The sequence below is a fragment of the Suillus paluster genome (assembly GCF_016628075.1).
Source record: "Suillus paluster strain FC165 chromosome Unknown EDB91scaffold_27, whole genome shotgun sequence".
NCBI classification, from domain to species: Eukaryota; Fungi; Basidiomycota; class Agaricomycetes; order Boletales; family Suillaceae; genus Suillus; species Suillus paluster.
The window spans coordinates 267,736-283,717 of record NW_024537587.1 but is presented as its reverse complement, the minus strand read 5'-3'; the positions used below and the strand labels follow the sequence as shown (position 1 = coordinate 283,717).

The following is a 15,982-nucleotide window of genomic DNA, read 5'->3' as shown; positions in this document are numbered from 1 at the left end:
GGGAAGATCGAACATACGCCGCCGCCTGTGAACATCCTGCGGGTTGAGCACTCTCCTATAAATCTGAGCTGCTAGACGGATGTACACTGTATGCCATTAGTGCGCAATTTTAGTCGCAAACGCCGAAGGTGCAAGGAAGGTTCGTTTTGATGGCGCCCAAGTAATACCGGGATGCGCGGAGAGGCCAAGTCGAGGTGTCATCGCGTCATCGACGAACAGGCGCCGTGCGGCATGTGGGCACAACTCTAGTGATTCATTGTTGCTTTTTGCTTCAGCGGAGGTTGCATCCAAGACAACCTATTGCACGTTTCCGCGAAACGGTGACATTTGACAAGTAGATATGATGGGGGTTTCGAAGGATTCGCATCCGAACCAGCATAAGGGTGACCGCGATGATGTTTTCACCTAGACGTAAGAAGCGAACACCAGCAATACTTACATAAGCGAATGGCGGGGGCGTGTCAGGACTCATTGACATGAACCCATTCTCAAACTTGCTCGCCATCATTCAGAGACCTCGCTACATATGCTAAAGCAACATTATGGAGAATATTATTGCCCGACAGAGGCCTGTTGGGAAATAATACTCTTAAACATGGCTGACCTTGTTCGATGGTGGTTCCTTTTCGATTCAGAACAGTCCAATCTCGACGATGCTCGTGACCCTACTGAGGTCACTCTCCTAGAGTTCCCGCACTATACATGCCGAATTTCAGTATTCAGCTCTGTATCCCCGACGTTTCATGCACCCAGTGGAATCGGCGGGATGAAGCATGAACATATTCGCGCATGTCCCTCCTGGAGAAATGAATACGCGTGCAATGATTGCGTGTTTGTCATTACCGACCCAGATGCTCATGGGTTGTAGCTGCATTCTTCTCTTTTCGACAGTACGGGGGACTTTTTCCGTGCGCGGTGGTCCGTTGGTTCAACCGGGTTGGCGACACACCTGATCCTGACACTGGTATGGGAATGGTTGCGCCAGCTTTCACAGCGAATCGCACCCCACACTTCGCAGTGATCCATATTGACACTATTTTTCGCGCAGCTCATCTACTTCCGGTCTACGGTACAGCCCCACTCTCGCCGTTGATTACATTCCATCACGTCCTTGAGTCTTGATATATTCTAACTGTTCTATGTGAACAAATTTGCTAGCCATCATGCAAATAGTTTGGATGCTAGGCTATTTTGTACGTCCAAAGGATAAGTGAAAGAAGTTGAGATTAGACGCCTTGTTTCGTAATTACAGAAAGTGCTAGTGAACTCGTGATCAACGCGTGATCTCTGGATTAGAGCTTCGTTTTCCGCATTCTACTGGTTGCAAGCGAACATCTTCGCCGTCAATACGCATTTCGCTTGCTGCGTTGTCATAGAATGTCTGGTAGGATTTCCAAGTGTGATTTGGCCTACCCCGCCTCAGATTTGAGATGATGGTCGAAACAGTGTAAAATTCGATCTCGCATGGTTCTCCTTCTGTACGTATCTCATTCTTTTATTTCCGCCACTGGACAGCATAATGGCCATGCTCGCTACGAGCTTCTGTGCACTGACTTCGTGCTGTTCCCTCCTTGCGTTTTCCAGGCCTCCTCCTTGCTCAATTAATGTGATATACAGTTGCTTAAGCATGTGCAAGGCCTGCTGGCAAGCGCAGGGGTTGGCATGCTACAAGGATATAAGGACAAGGACGCTAACAGTCTCAACAATACAGCACTTCTCTCCAACTCCTCAGCCCTCACCGACCACCTACTCCAAAAACCAACATGACTGACGTTCTTGGTGTTCTTGTTATCGCTCGTAATGGTGACCGCTGGGAGTACCACCAAGACCCCAAGACCTATGAGGGCGCCTACACCGAAAGCACTGCCCTCGGTGCTGTAAGTCACTGGTATGCGCCTTGCAAGTTCCCCTAGCTGATGCTACTTGCACTACAGGCCGAGTCTCACCAGCTTGGCGCCTTCCTTCGCTCCGTCTACATGTCCTCGTCTTCTCCTTCATACATCGCGAACATGAAGACCGACCTCGTGGACACCCATGAGGTTCACGTCCAGGTCAAGGCTGGCGGTGAGGGTACCGTGATCTTCGACTCTGCTGTCGCCCTCCTCCAGGGTCTTTTCCCTCCCAACCCTGCCAACAAGATCGTCCTTGCTAACGAGACCACCGTCATTGCTCCTCTTGGCGGGTACCAGTACGTTCCCATCGAGACCGTCGAGCCCGGTAACGACAGGTCCCTTGAGCCTTGGACCGACTGTCCCGTAAGCAGTACAAAGCTTCCAACCCAGGGAACTGTGATCTCACCATGACCTACAGGCTTTCGAGCAGCACATTTCCAATGTCTACTCATCCTCTGAGTTCAAGCAGACTGAAAAGGCTGCTGGCCCTTTCTTCAATGCTGTCAGGGATTACGTTTACGGCCGGCCTACTACTCTCGAAAACGCTGTAGGTCACACCTCTTGTTCTTCCTGCAAATACTGATTACCTCTATGATTTAGTGGAACGTGTGTAGATGTCTAATTTAGATTGCTGATGTCGGGCTGAACTTCATCTAGATCTACGACTACATCTCGACTGGGCTCTCCTACAACAAGACCTTCGCTCACCGCCTTCCCCCCACCTTGGTTGAGCAGGCTCGCGGTTTCGCCAACTACCACGAAAACGCCGTCTTCTCGGACAAGGAAGTTGGTGGAATTGGTAATCGTGAGTCAAATTTGATTCACGCACGCTGTTCATCATTAATCCTATCGTCGATCAGTGGCTGGCCGCACGATTCTCCACACAATCTTGAGCAACCTCCAACGAATTGCATTCAACGGTGACCCTCTGCAGTTCCTCCTCGTTGAGACCTCGTACCAGCCTTTCATCTCCCTGTTCCACATGCTCGAGTTGACCAAGCAGAACCCCGAGCTTGCCGGTATCCGTGCGTATGATCTCACTTTAATGTCTTTAGTCGATTGACGCAACGACTGCAGCCAACTACGCTTCTGCTCTTGCCTTCGAGCTCCGTCGCGGACCCGCCCCTGAATTCCGTGACTTCGTCAGGATCAAGTTCAAGAACGGCACCAACGGCGACTTCGAGACTCACCACGCTTTCGGCCACAAGTCTGACATTGCTGCGACGGAGTTCATCTACAAGATCGAGGTGCGCAGTGCACTGGTTTTTAATGAATGCACTTACTTAATGCTATTCCAGAACTATGCCATTTCCAGCGGGAAGCAATGGGCCGCTGCCTGCAACTCAGGTCTTGAGGGTGACATTTTCCACATTGGCTCCCAGGACACGATCTCCAGCACCGTATTCTACATTCTGGCCGCTGTCTTCCTCTTTGGCATGTTCGTTCTCTCCAAGTTCGTCAAGAGCGCCCGTGCCAAGGCCCAGAAAAGCCGTATCCGTCTTGCTGACGACGAGGTAAGTCAATCGCACCTACCTCAGAGCCAGTACCCAAATTATGGAACCCTTCCCAACGTCTGTCCTGGTATCGCCTTTCTGAATCGAGCTGAACATCTTCTCGTTCATTACAGAACGTCATTGCTCAGCCCGCTCCCACGGGTGAGAAGCAGCGTCTCCCCTTGTAAGCGCCGGTCGAGTAGGAGTTGAGAAGGTTGAAAAATATCTTTACTGAATCTATGCATCGGTTTCTTCGTTTGTTGACTATTTTCGCATTGCTTCACGGATTCTTACCACGTTTCTTTCTCGTTTGCATTATGACTGCTGTATTGTTTATTGTATAGGACAGGCCCTGGCCCTGTTTGAATACACGCGTTTTCTCGGGTGATTCATGTGCTCTTCTTCTATGTGTGAGAGCAAAGCTCAAGACAAGCAAAAACTACATTGGAACGGCGTATCGCAGGTAATGCTGCAACATTAAACACTGTTCTTCTGATTCACCGGCATACTGGCACCTGGAGCGCAACCTCGACTCGTGTATTGAATGAATTGGGGATGTCCCTAAATGTGCAGCGAGGCAGGAGGCAGTTATCGATAACGCAAGGTATGGCATGATACGTTTCGATCGTTTATTAATTGACCATGAACTCAACAAGATGGACTGGTCAGTTTTGTGTGAGCATAGCAGTACCCAACGTTTCTAGGGTTAATTTTTAGACTATTTACTTACCCTGACGAGGACTAGTTTATGACGGCTCATCGTTAGAACAATGATCATCTGCCTACGAAGATCTACTAAACGTACAAAGTACACCAGATTCTAGGCGGGACTGTTTCCTCGTTACTACTTGGATTTGATTAGTGCTACATGCCACAGGCCGCTACTAACTACACAGTATGAAAGATCGAGATCGACTGAATGTGAAACGGAGTGGACCCACTACCTCTAAAGGTTGATTGTAGCAATGTATTGACCGAGGGCTGCTTGTGGTTCGTCCCAAAAAACGAAATGGTTTCCTTCAGTCTGGAATTTTAACTTGACATCTCTCGCCGTTTTGGCATCAGGTCCATACACTGGCTTGGGGTCAGCCAAACACTTCCCTATTTCATACAACGCCCACACCAAAACACCAGGACTCGCTCCACCGCTCATGTACCTGACGCGTAGGTTGGGGAGGAACTTCTGCGCCAAGGCCGTGTCGAATATCGCACGTCTTGCCAAGGTCTTGAATACGTCTTGTTGACTACGGGCAATTAGCATGTCGGAGCCACCAAACGTCTTGATAGACGTGAGCTCTGCAAGCTCCTTCGAAGACAACTCGTGCATGGTGTGAGTGTTGTCTGAGAATTTGTTGAACTCGAGATCATCAATGTTTCCCGAGGTGACACTCTGGTGCGGGAAGTACGCTGTCACCCATTCACGGAAAATGTTGAATCTGGATTTGATGTCTGTTTCGGACCAAATGTCGATATTGTGGATTTGGGGATATGGTAAACCAAGAAGCGTTGAAGACGCATCTATGAGACCATTCAACACCATCGAATGTGATGAATAACGAAATGTGTTCACCATGAGAAAGCATAGTATGGAGATACCTCTCAAGGTCAGAAATGATATTAGATGGCAAGGCGTCGAGATAGGCCACAACAGCATGGGTGAACAAAGATCCTAAAGACCACCCGATGAGCGCAATTCCACCGCTTGTACCTTGTGCCGGTGGAATATTTTGCTCGCGGGCAAATGTGACAAGAAAAATGGCAATATCAACGGCCTGGTTGCGAAGGAACCCTTCCTGTCCCTCTACCGTACCAGATATGGGACCAGCCAAGTCTGCATCACGGAAGCTAGTGGTGGGATCATAATCACGCCTGTATAGGCTGACTATGCGGAGATTGTGGGCAGCAGCCAGAGGGAAAAGTTTCCTGAAAACACCTGCATATAGGGCATAAATGTCAGCTGGACATTATGGGGTACTGTATGATGCAATTGCACCTCCGTTGAAACCCATGCCATGGATAAAGACAAATGTCGTATATATGTTTCCAGGGACAGCACCGCTGTCAAAGTAATAGTAGGATACATCGTCACCAATGGTGAGACTCTCGAGTTGAGCTGAAGTGGGCACCATCTTCGAGCTGGAAATCAAATTAATCCCTCCTTATGAAGGGTCCCTAGTAGTACTGACAGCACATACTTACATATCAGTGGTTTCGTTTTGGAAAGACGCACAATTTGACAAACGTTCTAGAGTTCAGTTTTACAGGGCCGTACGTGGTTGACTGGTTGTCCTAGATCGTCTGGTTCAGCTGTCTTCCTTCGATTCTCCGCAATGAATATCCGTCACTTTGTCCTGCTCCTCTTGCTCCACGATATGATATCATTCAAGTTCGCAACTCCGAGTCTTTCTGGATAGGAACCCCGGGGGATGAGGGGAACTGACCGAGCCTATACCAGAGGGGGCGGGCTCAGGAATACTTATTTGTACAGCTTGTTTGTCATGAACTCAACCTGCGACGTTGCAGCAGAAGGCTACAGGCGCCTGATGAAAAATGCTGTGCATATTATACGTCATCCATGATGACCTTATCGTCCCCAATGCAAGTTCTTCCGCCATCGTTAGGCAATCGTACGTGGTTGAATGTTCCTCAGGATCAGTCAGCCTGGGCATATGCTTGCATATGGTTTTCTCAGAGAGTGTGCCGCCTTCTGCTGAGTAAACTCGGTTGAATTCAAAGTGTTCCCTAATCGCCGAATGCCTTTACCCGACCTTCATTAATGTCTGTTCGGCTTGGGCGAGATTCCTGATATATAAAGTGCACTGTGTACATCGCTGTGTCCCCAGACAATTGATATCCATTCCACGCATCTCATACCTAGTTTGATAATCCTTGATTCCAATAGAGCACCATGTCGTCCTCAACATCCGCCCTCTTCTCCCCCATCCGCGTTGGCAATATGAACTTACAGCACCGCGTCGTTCTTGCCCCACTTACTCGTTACCGCGCGCACGCAGATCACGTTCCAGGCCCACAAGCCCCAGCGTACTACTCTCAGCGAGGGTCCATCCCTGGAACTCTTCTTGTCACAGAGGCCACACTCATATCTCAGAATGCTGGCGGTTATGACAATGTCCCTGGAATATACACTGAGGCCCATATTGAGGGGTGGAAGAAGGTGTGTTATATCTTATCTTATTGAATTAATGCGCGAGAGCTGACCTGCTCCCCGAACTACAGGTGACAGATGCAGTCCACGAGAAGGGCTCGTTCATTTTCCTACAACTCTGGGCACTCGGCCGCGCCGCAGAAACCGCCGCTCTCGCCAAAGAGAACAACAGTCCCTATGTGGGAGCCTCACCCATTCCCCTCCCTGGAAGGCCAGAAACAGAAGTGCCACGCGCTCTCACCACAGATGAAATCAAGGAGTACGTTTACACGTACGCCGCCGCCGCGAAAAATGCCATTCGAGCGGGCTTCGATGGTGTTGAAATTCATGGCGCGAACGGCTACTTGATCGACCAATTCATTCAAGACGTTACCAACCACCGTACGGATGAATATGGCGGGAGTATCGAGAATCGGGCGAGATTCGCACTCGAGGTTGCAGATGCCGTTGTAGAGGCTGTTGGCGCCGAGAGGACAGGGTTCCGAATGAGTCCATGGGGCATATTCAGCGGTGCGTTTAACATTGAATATCGACCTTTTTTTGACTGATTTTTGGAGTAGGAATGGGCATGGCAGATCCAAAACCCCAGTTCTCCTACGTCGCCGAGCAATTGCACAAGCGCAAACTCGCCTACCTGCACGTCGTAGAGCCGCAGACTTCCGAACAGAAGAGCGATTTCCTCCGTGATATCTGGAATGGACGTGATGGGCGTGAGGGAAGCACGTTCATCAGCGCGAATGGGCATGACCGCAAGAGCGCTATTGAGACGGCAGACAACAAGGGCGGACTTGTTGCATTCGGGAGGTCGTTTATGCCAAACGTAAGCCGTGTACTATTTGTTCTTTAGCTTGACAGAGACTGACGTGTCCCCTTTCTTTAGCCCGACCTTCCATTCCGCCTACTAAAGGACATTCCGCTCGAGCGTGGGGACCAGAAAACGTGGTACATAGTCGGTAATTTAACGCCAACGGGCTACTCTGACTGGCCCTTTGCGCCGGAGTATGGTCAGCAGATTCTAAGTTCTGAACACTAAAATAGACGACTGGGACACTAGAGATACCATGATATTACCCTCCATGCGCATTATAATATTTATTCAAGCTTATCTGCACACACGGCTCAGTCAGTTGGCAGCGTGTATTTTTAATCTTATGCCTGCTCCACACGCAAGGTCAGCCTATCTCAGATTATCAGATCAATTATATCGGTACATTCCCCGACAGAGCTTCAGTAAGTCACCCAGTACTTAGTTCCCGGCATAAATATTGCGCAGAGCGACGAAGATGACGGCGACGTCAATCAGAGAGACCAAACATGGCTGACTAGATTAGATGTCTGTCAATGTTTCGCTTAGATAAGCGTATAAAACCTTGTGCGCACCATTCAGTTGAACTAAGGTACTCGCCATGCTCAAGCCGCGCACCTATATTGATAGTCTTCTCGATGCTGCATTCTTCCTTGGGGGGTTATATTTCACGTTTTCTTTTGTCTTCCGATGGGAGACCGTCAACCCGTCAAGAATACTGTGCTTCACAGTATATCTCACTCGCTCTGCCATCATAGAGTGTCTGGCGGCATTTCCGAGCTCTTTCCTACTCCGCCTCAGTTTCGATCATCTGACCGATTCGGGAAACACACGCTGTGGACAATCAACGATTTCGCATGGCTCTCCTACTGTACATATCTCTTTCTTATGCTTCCGACACTAGTGGACAGGAATACTTGCGCTCTGGATCCTCCCCCTCTACCTGAATCCCTACTTGTACTCACAGACAGGATTCATCTCCGATAGTCAGTTGTTGTCTGTGGACAGTGCAGTGGCATTACGAGACCAATGCGTTACAGCTCGCTACCACCACATGGGTGACCTATCTTACCACCATCCCTTATACAATTTCGTCCGCAATACCCGCATTGATCTTGTCGATGAACATCCCCTCCTTCGCTTTTTTGCTGCAGCCTCCAAAGACACCCCTGGTCCGCACGGCCTCGCGAAAGAAACCCGGGATACCGCCAATCATATCATCGATAGTCAGGTATATGTCCATTTCGTGTCACTAGAACCCGTTGATCCGTCACTTGATCCTCTCGGTCCAGGATATGGGTTCATTCAAGTCAATACTCGTTACTTATGGCCAACCCCGATGTACATCGATGAACAGCTCGCAGGGAATTGTGAAGACGAGAAAAACGAGAAGTCAACACCCCCCGGATATCGCGGGTACGTCCACACTGTTGATTTCGTTCTGATTTCGCCATGCACTGAATATTGATCTCTAGCCAAAATGATCTCTTCCTCAGAGCCGTCCTCACCCATGGAATCTTGAAGATCGTGAACGTTGAGATGAAACGTGACTTTGGAGGGAGCCACTTGATCTGATAGCAAGGCGGCGTATCTGTTAGAAGGAACAAAGACAGCCGTCCCTTCTATAGGTCTGGCTAGGGGAGACTAAGGCGGGGCGTGTTGAACTTCGCAAGAACTACAGACTAGCTGAAGTCATTGACCCTTGGTATGTGTAATATCGAACAGGAGTTCCCAATACCTGAGATGTAAAGTAATTTTGTAGATTCCATCCAGCTCGGGGTATATAGTAGCCTCAGGCCTCAGTACTCAGTGACGGAGTCCGACAGTGGTTTCCCTGTTCACTCAGGCACTGTGGTCGAATCTTCCTTCAACTTGGGATCTGTGCGGGCGCCGATGGCTGTCGCGGCATCCGTTTGAAGTATCATGTCTTTTTGGTTGTGATGCCATTCTTGGCTACGACTGGTTGCGGTCTGTTCGCCTTACAAACACAAGGGAAAAAAAGATCAAAAGATATGGTCTTTGACGTTGAAGCTTTATGATGGTCGATCGTCAGTTTTTACCATCAGTTTCAAAGGTGTTCATTGGTTCTGGCTGGTTAATTTTGCATATTTCGCTGACTGCCTAATTGTATTACAGTTCATTCAAGACGTCACCAACCACCGTACGGACGAATATGGCGGGAGTATCGAGAATCGGGCAAGGTTCGCACTCGAGGTTGCAGATGCCGTTGTAGAGGCTGTTGGCGCCGAGAGGGCAGGGTTGGTAAGTATGTAGCTAAAATGACCTCTTCCTCGTAGCTGCTCCCGTTGAAGATCGCACATTGAGATGAAACGTGACTCTGGAGGGAGCTACTTTATCTAATGGCCTTTATTAGAAGGGAGAAAACCGACTTCTTTCTTCTATAGATCTGGCTGAGGCGGCACGCTGTTGAGCTTCGCACAAGAACATACAAACTAGCTGAAGTCATCGGCATTCGGTGTCGAACGGTAGTTCCCAATATCTGAGATGTAATATAGTTGTTTTTAGATTCAATCCAGCTCGGTAGTCATGTTTCGTCTCGCTTCCCTTCGCGCCGCAGATGTCCGCAATAACCATGCAAGGTTCTCGTATACAACAAAAGTGACGCAAGTTCCAGGAAGAACGCGCACGAGGTTTGCCCCCATCCCACGATAAAACCCACGAACCCCCTCGCCTTGCCAAGTGCGCTTGATAGTGGTCGGTATGTCGGTGTATAAGTGAGCGGTGGCGTTGTTCTAATACATAGATAAACACGTGATGCTAGCAAACAAGAATGGTCTCACCTGTATTCGAGAGCGAATGACTTGGTATGGATAAGTAAGCGCAAGAGCCGAGAGCTTGCTCGCACCAGACATTAATGTGTAAGACGTATTTGACTGCCCAATTTCTCAAACGTGAGGCAGAGAAGAATGCGATAAACTCACGAGCTTGTCATCCTCCGGTCCCATCACTTTTCCGGCCTTTGCAAACCGCTTTCGTTTTTGTTCGAACCCCCATCGTTTCATCTCCTCGTATGCCATGAACTGTATCGCACCGTTGCTCACGCCGACCAGAGCCAAACTAGTCCCTTTCCACCAGCCAGAGATGCCCTCATGCCTCCATATTGAAGCAAGGCCGTCTAATACATACAGTTAGCAAAACCAAAGCGAAGACAGCAGAGAATAAGATAGGAAGGAGAACGTACTCCAGAGGCCACGATATGACGTCGGTGAATCGGCACGCGTCGTAAACATACGCACTTTTACAACCCATATAGGATTGGTCATTATCGCCGTGACTGCGCCTATTGATATTCAAGTTTAGAAAATATCATAAAGACAGAAGGGGACGGAAGTGCAAACTTGCTTGAGCGGAACAAAGCAGGTATGTTCCAGGAGACATCCTATAATTTGGGTCATCTCCAGTCGCACGCTTCTTCAGCATGTTATAGCTGAAGCATATTAGTACTGTGCACCAAAATTTTAGAACTGGTGGAATGCTACTCACAAAAGAAAATAGAGCCCCCAACTTGACGCGTTCCCCGCTATATTTGGTCCTACACCTCGGTACAGGCCTTTCCACCCTTCACTTGCATGAATGTCACGCAGAGAGTGCCATATTGCTTTTCCAATTCCACCCTGTGGGTTTGTTGTGGCTACCTGTAGCTTGACTTTGAGGAGATCAAGAGGGTGCATGCAAAGGACGGCGACGACGCCTGCTCCGAGGCCTGCTGCTGCATGGTCCTACGACATTTTTGAGCACACAAGCTGATGATCGAGCAGTAAACATACTAGCGCAGTTGTCGGAAAGAAGCTTGGCTGTTGTAGAACCATGCAACTGTGACTGGACCGTCAGCTTGCTGAGATGACTTGCTCGGAGTTGGAAGGTGCTGACGGACATAGCCGGTTTCGTACCCGAACTTCATCTGAATTTGAATTTGATTACAGCTACATAGACCAGAATCCATTTTTGTTCATTCACCACTTTTGTTTACTTTGTCCCGCCTGTTACGATACTTCGTCGGGCGGAATATCCCAGAATGGGACTGCGCAACTTCTATGATACGGTATGCTGCTCGTTTGATGCTGCGTCTGACACCCCTCTGAGCTCACTGCTGGTATAACTACTTATCACCGACTCATCATAACATCGTCTCTGTTACTGATCATTCCGCATTAGTACTCGCAGGTTTCAACATGATCCGCCCAGGGCTAGCAACCTGGTCATTAGCGCGACGGTTCTCGAATGTTTGACTTTGATGATCTCAGGATGATCCGACCGATACCGAAGAACTCGGTTGATAGTTCGGTGGCTTGTGTTAGTGACTTGTGCTATGGCCTTGGATGACATTTGGGCAGACATAGTGACCCGTTGTTGCTTTATGGCTGCTATAATGTGACGGCGGTTTCCAACCATGGTGAGAATGGTGTGCGAAGACAGTACCGAGTGAGAAAGTTGCGCAGTCCAGTTGGGGTATCTCGCCCGACGAAGTATCGTAATAGGCGGGACCGTTTTGTTTGTCCAGTTCCACAAGTAAACAAAAGCGGTGAATGAATAAAAATGGATTCTGGTCCTTCGATCTGAAGGTAGCTGTAACTGGTTTGCTCTGCTTTATATACTTGCATCATCTTGGAGGCCCTGCAGGCTGCATGGCTGTTCCGACAATGATCCAATCTTTTATAACGTCCAATCATCCATCGACGCGTGATTCCGCCAGTGCTTGATAAGAGGATCAGTCAAACTGTATTAGACACCGGTTGGGCTATCTGTTCTCAGCACCGGTATCTTGTCGTCAGTTTTATCAGGTTTGCACCCCTCTTTCCCGCTTCCGTTTGATTGATCATTGATCCTGCTAAAATTGTGGGCTTCCTGGCTTCCTTCAATAGATCATCTGAAGATTAGAATGCCAAGAGCGCCATCGCCCTGCGCACATGACGCACGCACCGTGATGCACCCAACCAGGCCCTTTTTGCATTTATATACTGTGCTCTCGGATCCATATGATCATCCCCTCTCAAGGACGTCTCCTCTATATTCTTGATACGACCCTGTGACGACAGTTAACGATGCATACCTCTACGATCTGCCTCGTAATGTTATCAGCAGCTGCTGGCCTTGTTTCATCTCGTCCAAGCGCTTCTTATCTCACCCACACTTTTCGGACGTTGTCGAGTGCGTCGTACAAAAGACAAAGCTCCGTTCCCTCGCAGTGCACCCCAGTCTGTGACCCTGTCAACGCTGAAGTGAATAGTGTAAGTTGCATCCCTGGCCTTGCCCATGTTGAGCGCTAACTCTCATCCAGGGTTGTCCTATAACCGCATGCTGCACCCAGTCCTTTGAAACAAGCTACTACAACTGTCTCTTGTGTGTTGGCACTGCGATGAATGCTACAGATTATACACAGGCACAAAGCGATCTAGACAGTAAGCTCAGCTTCACATATAACACCTCAGAGCCAAGCGCCTAATATATATGCCAGCGCTCTACCTTTCTTGCTACGATTACGGCTATACACTTCAAGAGCTCACTCTCCCTGGTCAAAACCCGTCCCGCACTCTCTCAACCTCTCTCCCTGTTAGTTCTTCGACCACAGCTACGTCCGTGTCGGCCACAGCTACGTCCGTGTCGGCCACAGCTACGTCCGTGTCGGCCACAGCTACGACTGTGTCGGCCACAGCTACGACCGTGTCAGCTACAGCTACGACCGTGTCAGCGTCCACTGTACTGTCTTCAAGCACTTCACCTGCCTCATCTGGCACAGCAACTTCGCCCGCTTCTTCTGGCACGTTGACTTCGCCCACCTCCTCTAGCGCGACGCCTTCATCCACGACTACAAGTGCTGCGCTGAGGCTAGGCACAGGAGGCGGGGTCTGGGCTTTGGCTGCTGCTGCTGTAGGATTGCTCGTGCTCTAGAGAAGCGGAATGATTGACTAGGAACACTACTGCATCATTCTTGTACTTTCTTAGATCAGCGCTCTCGAACACTTTACCATGTAATTACAAGTCGTAAAAACGCTGTGCTGTTGCTGTGCTGTGTACGTACTACAAACTATACCGAGCTCTACGAGGTTCTTCTGAAACTACTGGTTCTTTGCTTTGGTATTGCTCTGACCCTTTCGCGCCGTTTTCGCATCCGACTCGCCATTGTCGCCGCAATGGGTTTGGATCATGGTTATAGGTAGCTCCCATAGTATTCAGACCTTGAAAGTTTTCAAGTTTTCTTTATCGAGTCAAGATGAGAAGGACGACCATCTTCATTCTATTTGGTCTCCCTAAGGCTACGAGAGACTAGATCGTGGTACGCTTTTGTTATTTGTCAAGTCCAATGCGCAATCTCGACGGCGACGATCGCGTGCGACGATTTGCCGTGCTGGGCCGCTTCTGCTGCACCGTGACGTCGACGATAGAGGGAGTTAAACATGGCGGTTCACTCACCGACTCTGAGTCCTGACGTTCAATTTCGTCTCGATTCTTTGACGTGAATCTAACGTAGATTGTGCAGAAGTTTAGATCCTCCTGATTATTACGGTAAGTGTTTCTCTATACATTCAAACGAGGCTGATGCAAGCAGGCGTTCGGCTGCATATAAGAGCCAGGACTCGCACTAGCAGATCAAGCGTTCGAACTGGTAACAAAGACACAAAGACATGACATCTTCTCTCTATTCTCCACCTCTCAAATCACTGACTCCCGAGCTGTTGTCCCAGCTCAAAGAGCGCAGTGAAAAGTTTCTCTTCGAGATCATCAGCACGAACTGGAAATCACAGTTCTACCAAACCGCTGATGAGCTCAACATCTTCAGCCACACTGTTGAAATGTTGCACGATGGTTAACAGAGATTTTTGTGGAATTTCCGCAAGCTGGTTCCGCTCACAGCATATGACACTTGCAAACCTTCCTTGGTTCGGTTTTTCAACGAACCCTGCCAGGAATCCGAGGTCATTAACCTTTTTGCACCTGGTTTCCCTGTCTTCCTCGCACTATCTAGTGCGACCTCGGGGAAGGCACCTAAATATTTCGCGAAGTATAGAGAAACTACCTACCGTGCACTAGGCGCTCAGGGCCAGAGCATATACGCGTATCGCTTAGCGTATAGGGTTGTAAGTGTCTTCCGTGGAGATAAAGACATTGTGCGAAAAATTACCGTCTCCGGAGTGGGTACTGCTGCTCCACAGGCAGGTAGGCATAGTCGCACATACCCCCTCGTATCTTCTCTTACATGCGCTGTTCGCGCCGGCTGATCGTAGTGTGGAGAATCTCAGGGTCATGTTTTGCACAACCTTACTTCGCGGACGCCATTGATACAGGCACAATAACAGAACTTGAAAATATCGAGCACGTACGGGACCAACTGCAGGCAAGCACCGGTTTATATTTCCTCAGTCACTGTCTAATCAAACGTATAGCAGCACTTACATGCTGGTCCTGTCCGCGTTTCTGAGCTGCGTGCCATCGGACCACCTTCCAATACTCGGATGGGCTAAATCTATTTGGCTGAATCTAAAAATGGCATTCAGCATCGCAAGTGACTCATTCTCCTCTGCCATTCTAAAGGTTGCTTCACTTCTGAGTATATTCTTCGGTATTATGCTCAATAACAACTATCAGGTGAAGCATCTGTTTAGCCCTGATATAATACTCCAATCGCACGGATTTGGCAGTAGTGAGTGCTTCATCGGCGTCAAATGTAAAACTGGGGACCTCAACCGGTTCAAAGTTTTATTGGATGATGGGTTCGTTGAGCACCCCGACTTGGTCTCAGAGGAGGTTGCTGACAGCTATATGCGTCAGTACGTCATTTTCGTCAAATTGTATTGAGTTGTAGGCTTGATCTGCAGCAGTGGGAGGCTGGACCAGGGAGACACCATGAGCTTGTCCTAACAACCTGCCACGGATTGAATTTGTGGCGATGCCCTTCTGGGGACATAGTTGAGCTGCTCCAGACCATGGCTCTCCCGTAGCGATATTTGTCGAAAGGCGGAAGTAAGTCACAGATGTCTTCCAGCATCGGTGGAGCTCATCGAATATTACAATGTGGAGATAGGGTTCGATTGTTTTATCGGTGACGGAAGCTCAACTGGTTGAATCGATATTTTCTGTGACCCAAGACACAATCGGTCAAGTTATGGAAGTTCCTTGTTTCAAAGATGTTCGACAACTTCATCATACTATTGAATTCTTTTTGGAGCTAGCTCAGGAGCCAGGTAAGCCCCTGATTCTCAAGTTACTTTACCAGACCCCTGCAATTCTCCAACTGCAGGTATGTTAAGCACCACCTCCCGGCATCCTCGCAAAGCAGTGACTGTTTGAAGCCCTCTCAATTGTGAAGGGACCTCTTGGGTGCGGCTATTATTATGGAGTGGTGGGTATGCCCACAATACAGGTGGTCAAGCCTGAGACATGCGCAGAATATATAAAATGGAGAGGTAAAGCGGCTACGATGGGCGTATGTCAAAGTCAAATGAAATTTACTAGTGGTAATGCTCGATCCCGTAGCTCAGGAGTGGATAATGCACAGAATAGAATCAGAGATTTAAACGAGTATTCGAGTAGACCTTGAAACTTTTCGAATCGGTGTTCTCGGACGAAATCTGAAGCTAAGTTGATTGTTAAAACCATACTTAGTATC

General features: G+C 48.8%; 8 protein-coding genes across 8 annotated transcripts; 6 read left to right on the top strand and 2 right to left on the bottom strand.

Annotated features, from left to right (window-relative positions):
• The first annotated feature begins 461 nt into the window (after nucleotides 1–461).
• EDB91DRAFT_373346 (uncharacterized protein) lies at nucleotides 462–997 on the top strand. The gene has a single exon (XM_041327045.1). It carries the CDS (start codon nucleotides 527–529, stop codon nucleotides 866–868), a length of 342 nt encoding a protein of 113 aa, XP_041177016.1. The 5' UTR covers nucleotides 462–526; the 3' UTR covers nucleotides 869–997.
• A 766-nt stretch (nucleotides 998–1,763) lies between these two features.
• EDB91DRAFT_1283706 (histidine phosphatase superfamily) lies at nucleotides 1,764–3,783 on the top strand (the record flags this gene model as incomplete). The annotated part of the gene is made up of 7 exons (XM_041324764.1): nucleotides 1,764–1,877; nucleotides 1,935–2,255; nucleotides 2,311–2,439; nucleotides 2,550–2,697; nucleotides 2,753–2,917; nucleotides 2,970–3,139; nucleotides 3,191–3,783. 7 exons carry the CDS (start codon nucleotides 1,764–1,766, stop codon nucleotides 3,593–3,595), a joined length of 1,452 nt encoding a protein of 483 aa, XP_041177015.1. The 3' UTR covers nucleotides 3,596–3,783.
• A 317-nt stretch (nucleotides 3,784–4,100) lies between these two features.
• EDB91DRAFT_1134421 (uncharacterized protein) lies at nucleotides 4,101–5,514 on the bottom strand (the record flags this gene model as incomplete). The annotated part of the gene is made up of 3 exons (XM_041318774.1): nucleotides 4,101–4,903; nucleotides 4,956–5,318; nucleotides 5,379–5,514. The coding sequence occupies 3 exons, from the start codon at nucleotides 5,512–5,514 to the stop codon at nucleotides 4,332–4,334; spliced, it is 1,071 nt and encodes a 356-aa protein (XP_041177014.1). The 3' UTR covers nucleotides 4,101–4,331.
• A 494-nt stretch (nucleotides 5,515–6,008) lies between these two features.
• Nucleotides 6,009–7,733, top strand: EDB91DRAFT_1202648 (uncharacterized protein). Its single transcript, XM_041320673.1, has 4 exons — nucleotides 6,009–6,560; nucleotides 6,623–7,061; nucleotides 7,112–7,371; nucleotides 7,432–7,733. The coding sequence occupies exons 1-4, from the start codon at nucleotides 6,294–6,296 to the stop codon at nucleotides 7,582–7,584; spliced, it is 1,119 nt and encodes a 372-aa protein (XP_041177013.1). The 5' UTR covers nucleotides 6,009–6,293; the 3' UTR covers nucleotides 7,585–7,733.
• Nucleotides 7,734–8,410: 677 nt separating this feature from the next.
• On the top strand, nucleotides 8,411–9,680 carry EDB91DRAFT_1248664 (uncharacterized protein; the record flags this gene model as incomplete). Its single annotated transcript, XM_041322965.1, has 4 exons — nucleotides 8,411–8,772; nucleotides 8,832–8,883; nucleotides 9,493–9,618; nucleotides 9,654–9,680. 4 exons carry the CDS (start codon nucleotides 8,411–8,413, stop codon nucleotides 9,678–9,680), a joined length of 567 nt encoding a protein of 188 aa, XP_041177012.1.
• Nucleotides 9,681–9,884: 204 nt separating this feature from the next.
• EDB91DRAFT_1053632 (mitochondrial carrier domain-containing protein) lies at nucleotides 9,885–11,186 on the bottom strand (the record flags this gene model as incomplete). The annotated part of the gene is made up of 7 exons (XM_041313763.1): nucleotides 9,885–10,109; nucleotides 10,158–10,250; nucleotides 10,299–10,492; nucleotides 10,559–10,657; nucleotides 10,716–10,804; nucleotides 10,861–11,096; nucleotides 11,145–11,186. The coding sequence occupies 7 exons, from the start codon at nucleotides 11,184–11,186 to the stop codon at nucleotides 9,885–9,887; spliced, it is 978 nt and encodes a 325-aa protein (XP_041177011.1).
• Nucleotides 11,187–11,921: 735 nt separating this feature from the next.
• On the top strand, nucleotides 11,922–13,583 carry EDB91DRAFT_372965 (uncharacterized protein). Its single transcript, XM_041327043.1, has 3 exons — nucleotides 11,922–12,605; nucleotides 12,656–12,776; nucleotides 12,833–13,583. The coding sequence occupies exons 1-3, from the start codon at nucleotides 12,420–12,422 to the stop codon at nucleotides 13,264–13,266; spliced, it is 741 nt and encodes a 246-aa protein (XP_041177010.1). The 5' UTR covers nucleotides 11,922–12,419; the 3' UTR covers nucleotides 13,267–13,583.
• Nucleotides 13,584–14,000: 417 nt separating this feature from the next.
• On the top strand, nucleotides 14,001–15,663 carry EDB91DRAFT_1082275 (uncharacterized protein; the record flags this gene model as incomplete). The annotated part of the gene is made up of 8 exons (XM_041315476.1): nucleotides 14,001–14,181; nucleotides 14,230–14,532; nucleotides 14,661–14,692; nucleotides 14,908–15,016; nucleotides 15,071–15,143; nucleotides 15,315–15,336; nucleotides 15,398–15,557; nucleotides 15,614–15,663. The coding sequence occupies 8 exons, from the start codon at nucleotides 14,001–14,003 to the stop codon at nucleotides 15,661–15,663; spliced, it is 930 nt and encodes a 309-aa protein (XP_041177009.1).
• Nucleotides 15,664–15,982: the final 319 nt, after the last annotated feature.

Excerpts from the sequence above, each read along its gene's own strand:
- EDB91DRAFT_372965 (XM_041327043.1), top strand. The coding sequence starts at position 12,420 with ATGCATACCTCTACGATCTGCCTCGTAATGTTATCAGCAGCTGCTGGC. Across the intron at positions 12,606-12,655 it reads TCAACGCTGAAGTGAATAGT|GGTTGTCCTATAACCGCATG; the intron begins GTAAGTTGCATC and ends ACTCTCATCCAG. Across the intron at positions 12,777-12,832 it reads GGCACAAAGCGATCTAGACA|CGCTCTACCTTTCTTGCTAC; the intron begins GTAAGCTCAGCT and ends TATATATGCCAG.
- EDB91DRAFT_1202648 (XM_041320673.1), top strand. The coding sequence starts at position 6,294 with ATGTCGTCCTCAACATCCGCCCTCTTCTCCCCCATCCGCGTTGGCAAT. Across the intron at positions 7,062-7,111 it reads TCCATGGGGCATATTCAGCG|GAATGGGCATGGCAGATCCA; the intron begins GTGCGTTTAACA and ends TTTTTGGAGTAG. Across the intron at positions 7,372-7,431 it reads GGAGGTCGTTTATGCCAAAC|CCCGACCTTCCATTCCGCCT; the intron begins GTAAGCCGTGTA and ends CCCTTTCTTTAG.
- EDB91DRAFT_373346 (XM_041327045.1), top strand. The coding sequence starts at position 527 with ATGCTAAAGCAACATTATGGAGAATATTATTGCCCGACAGAGGCCTGT.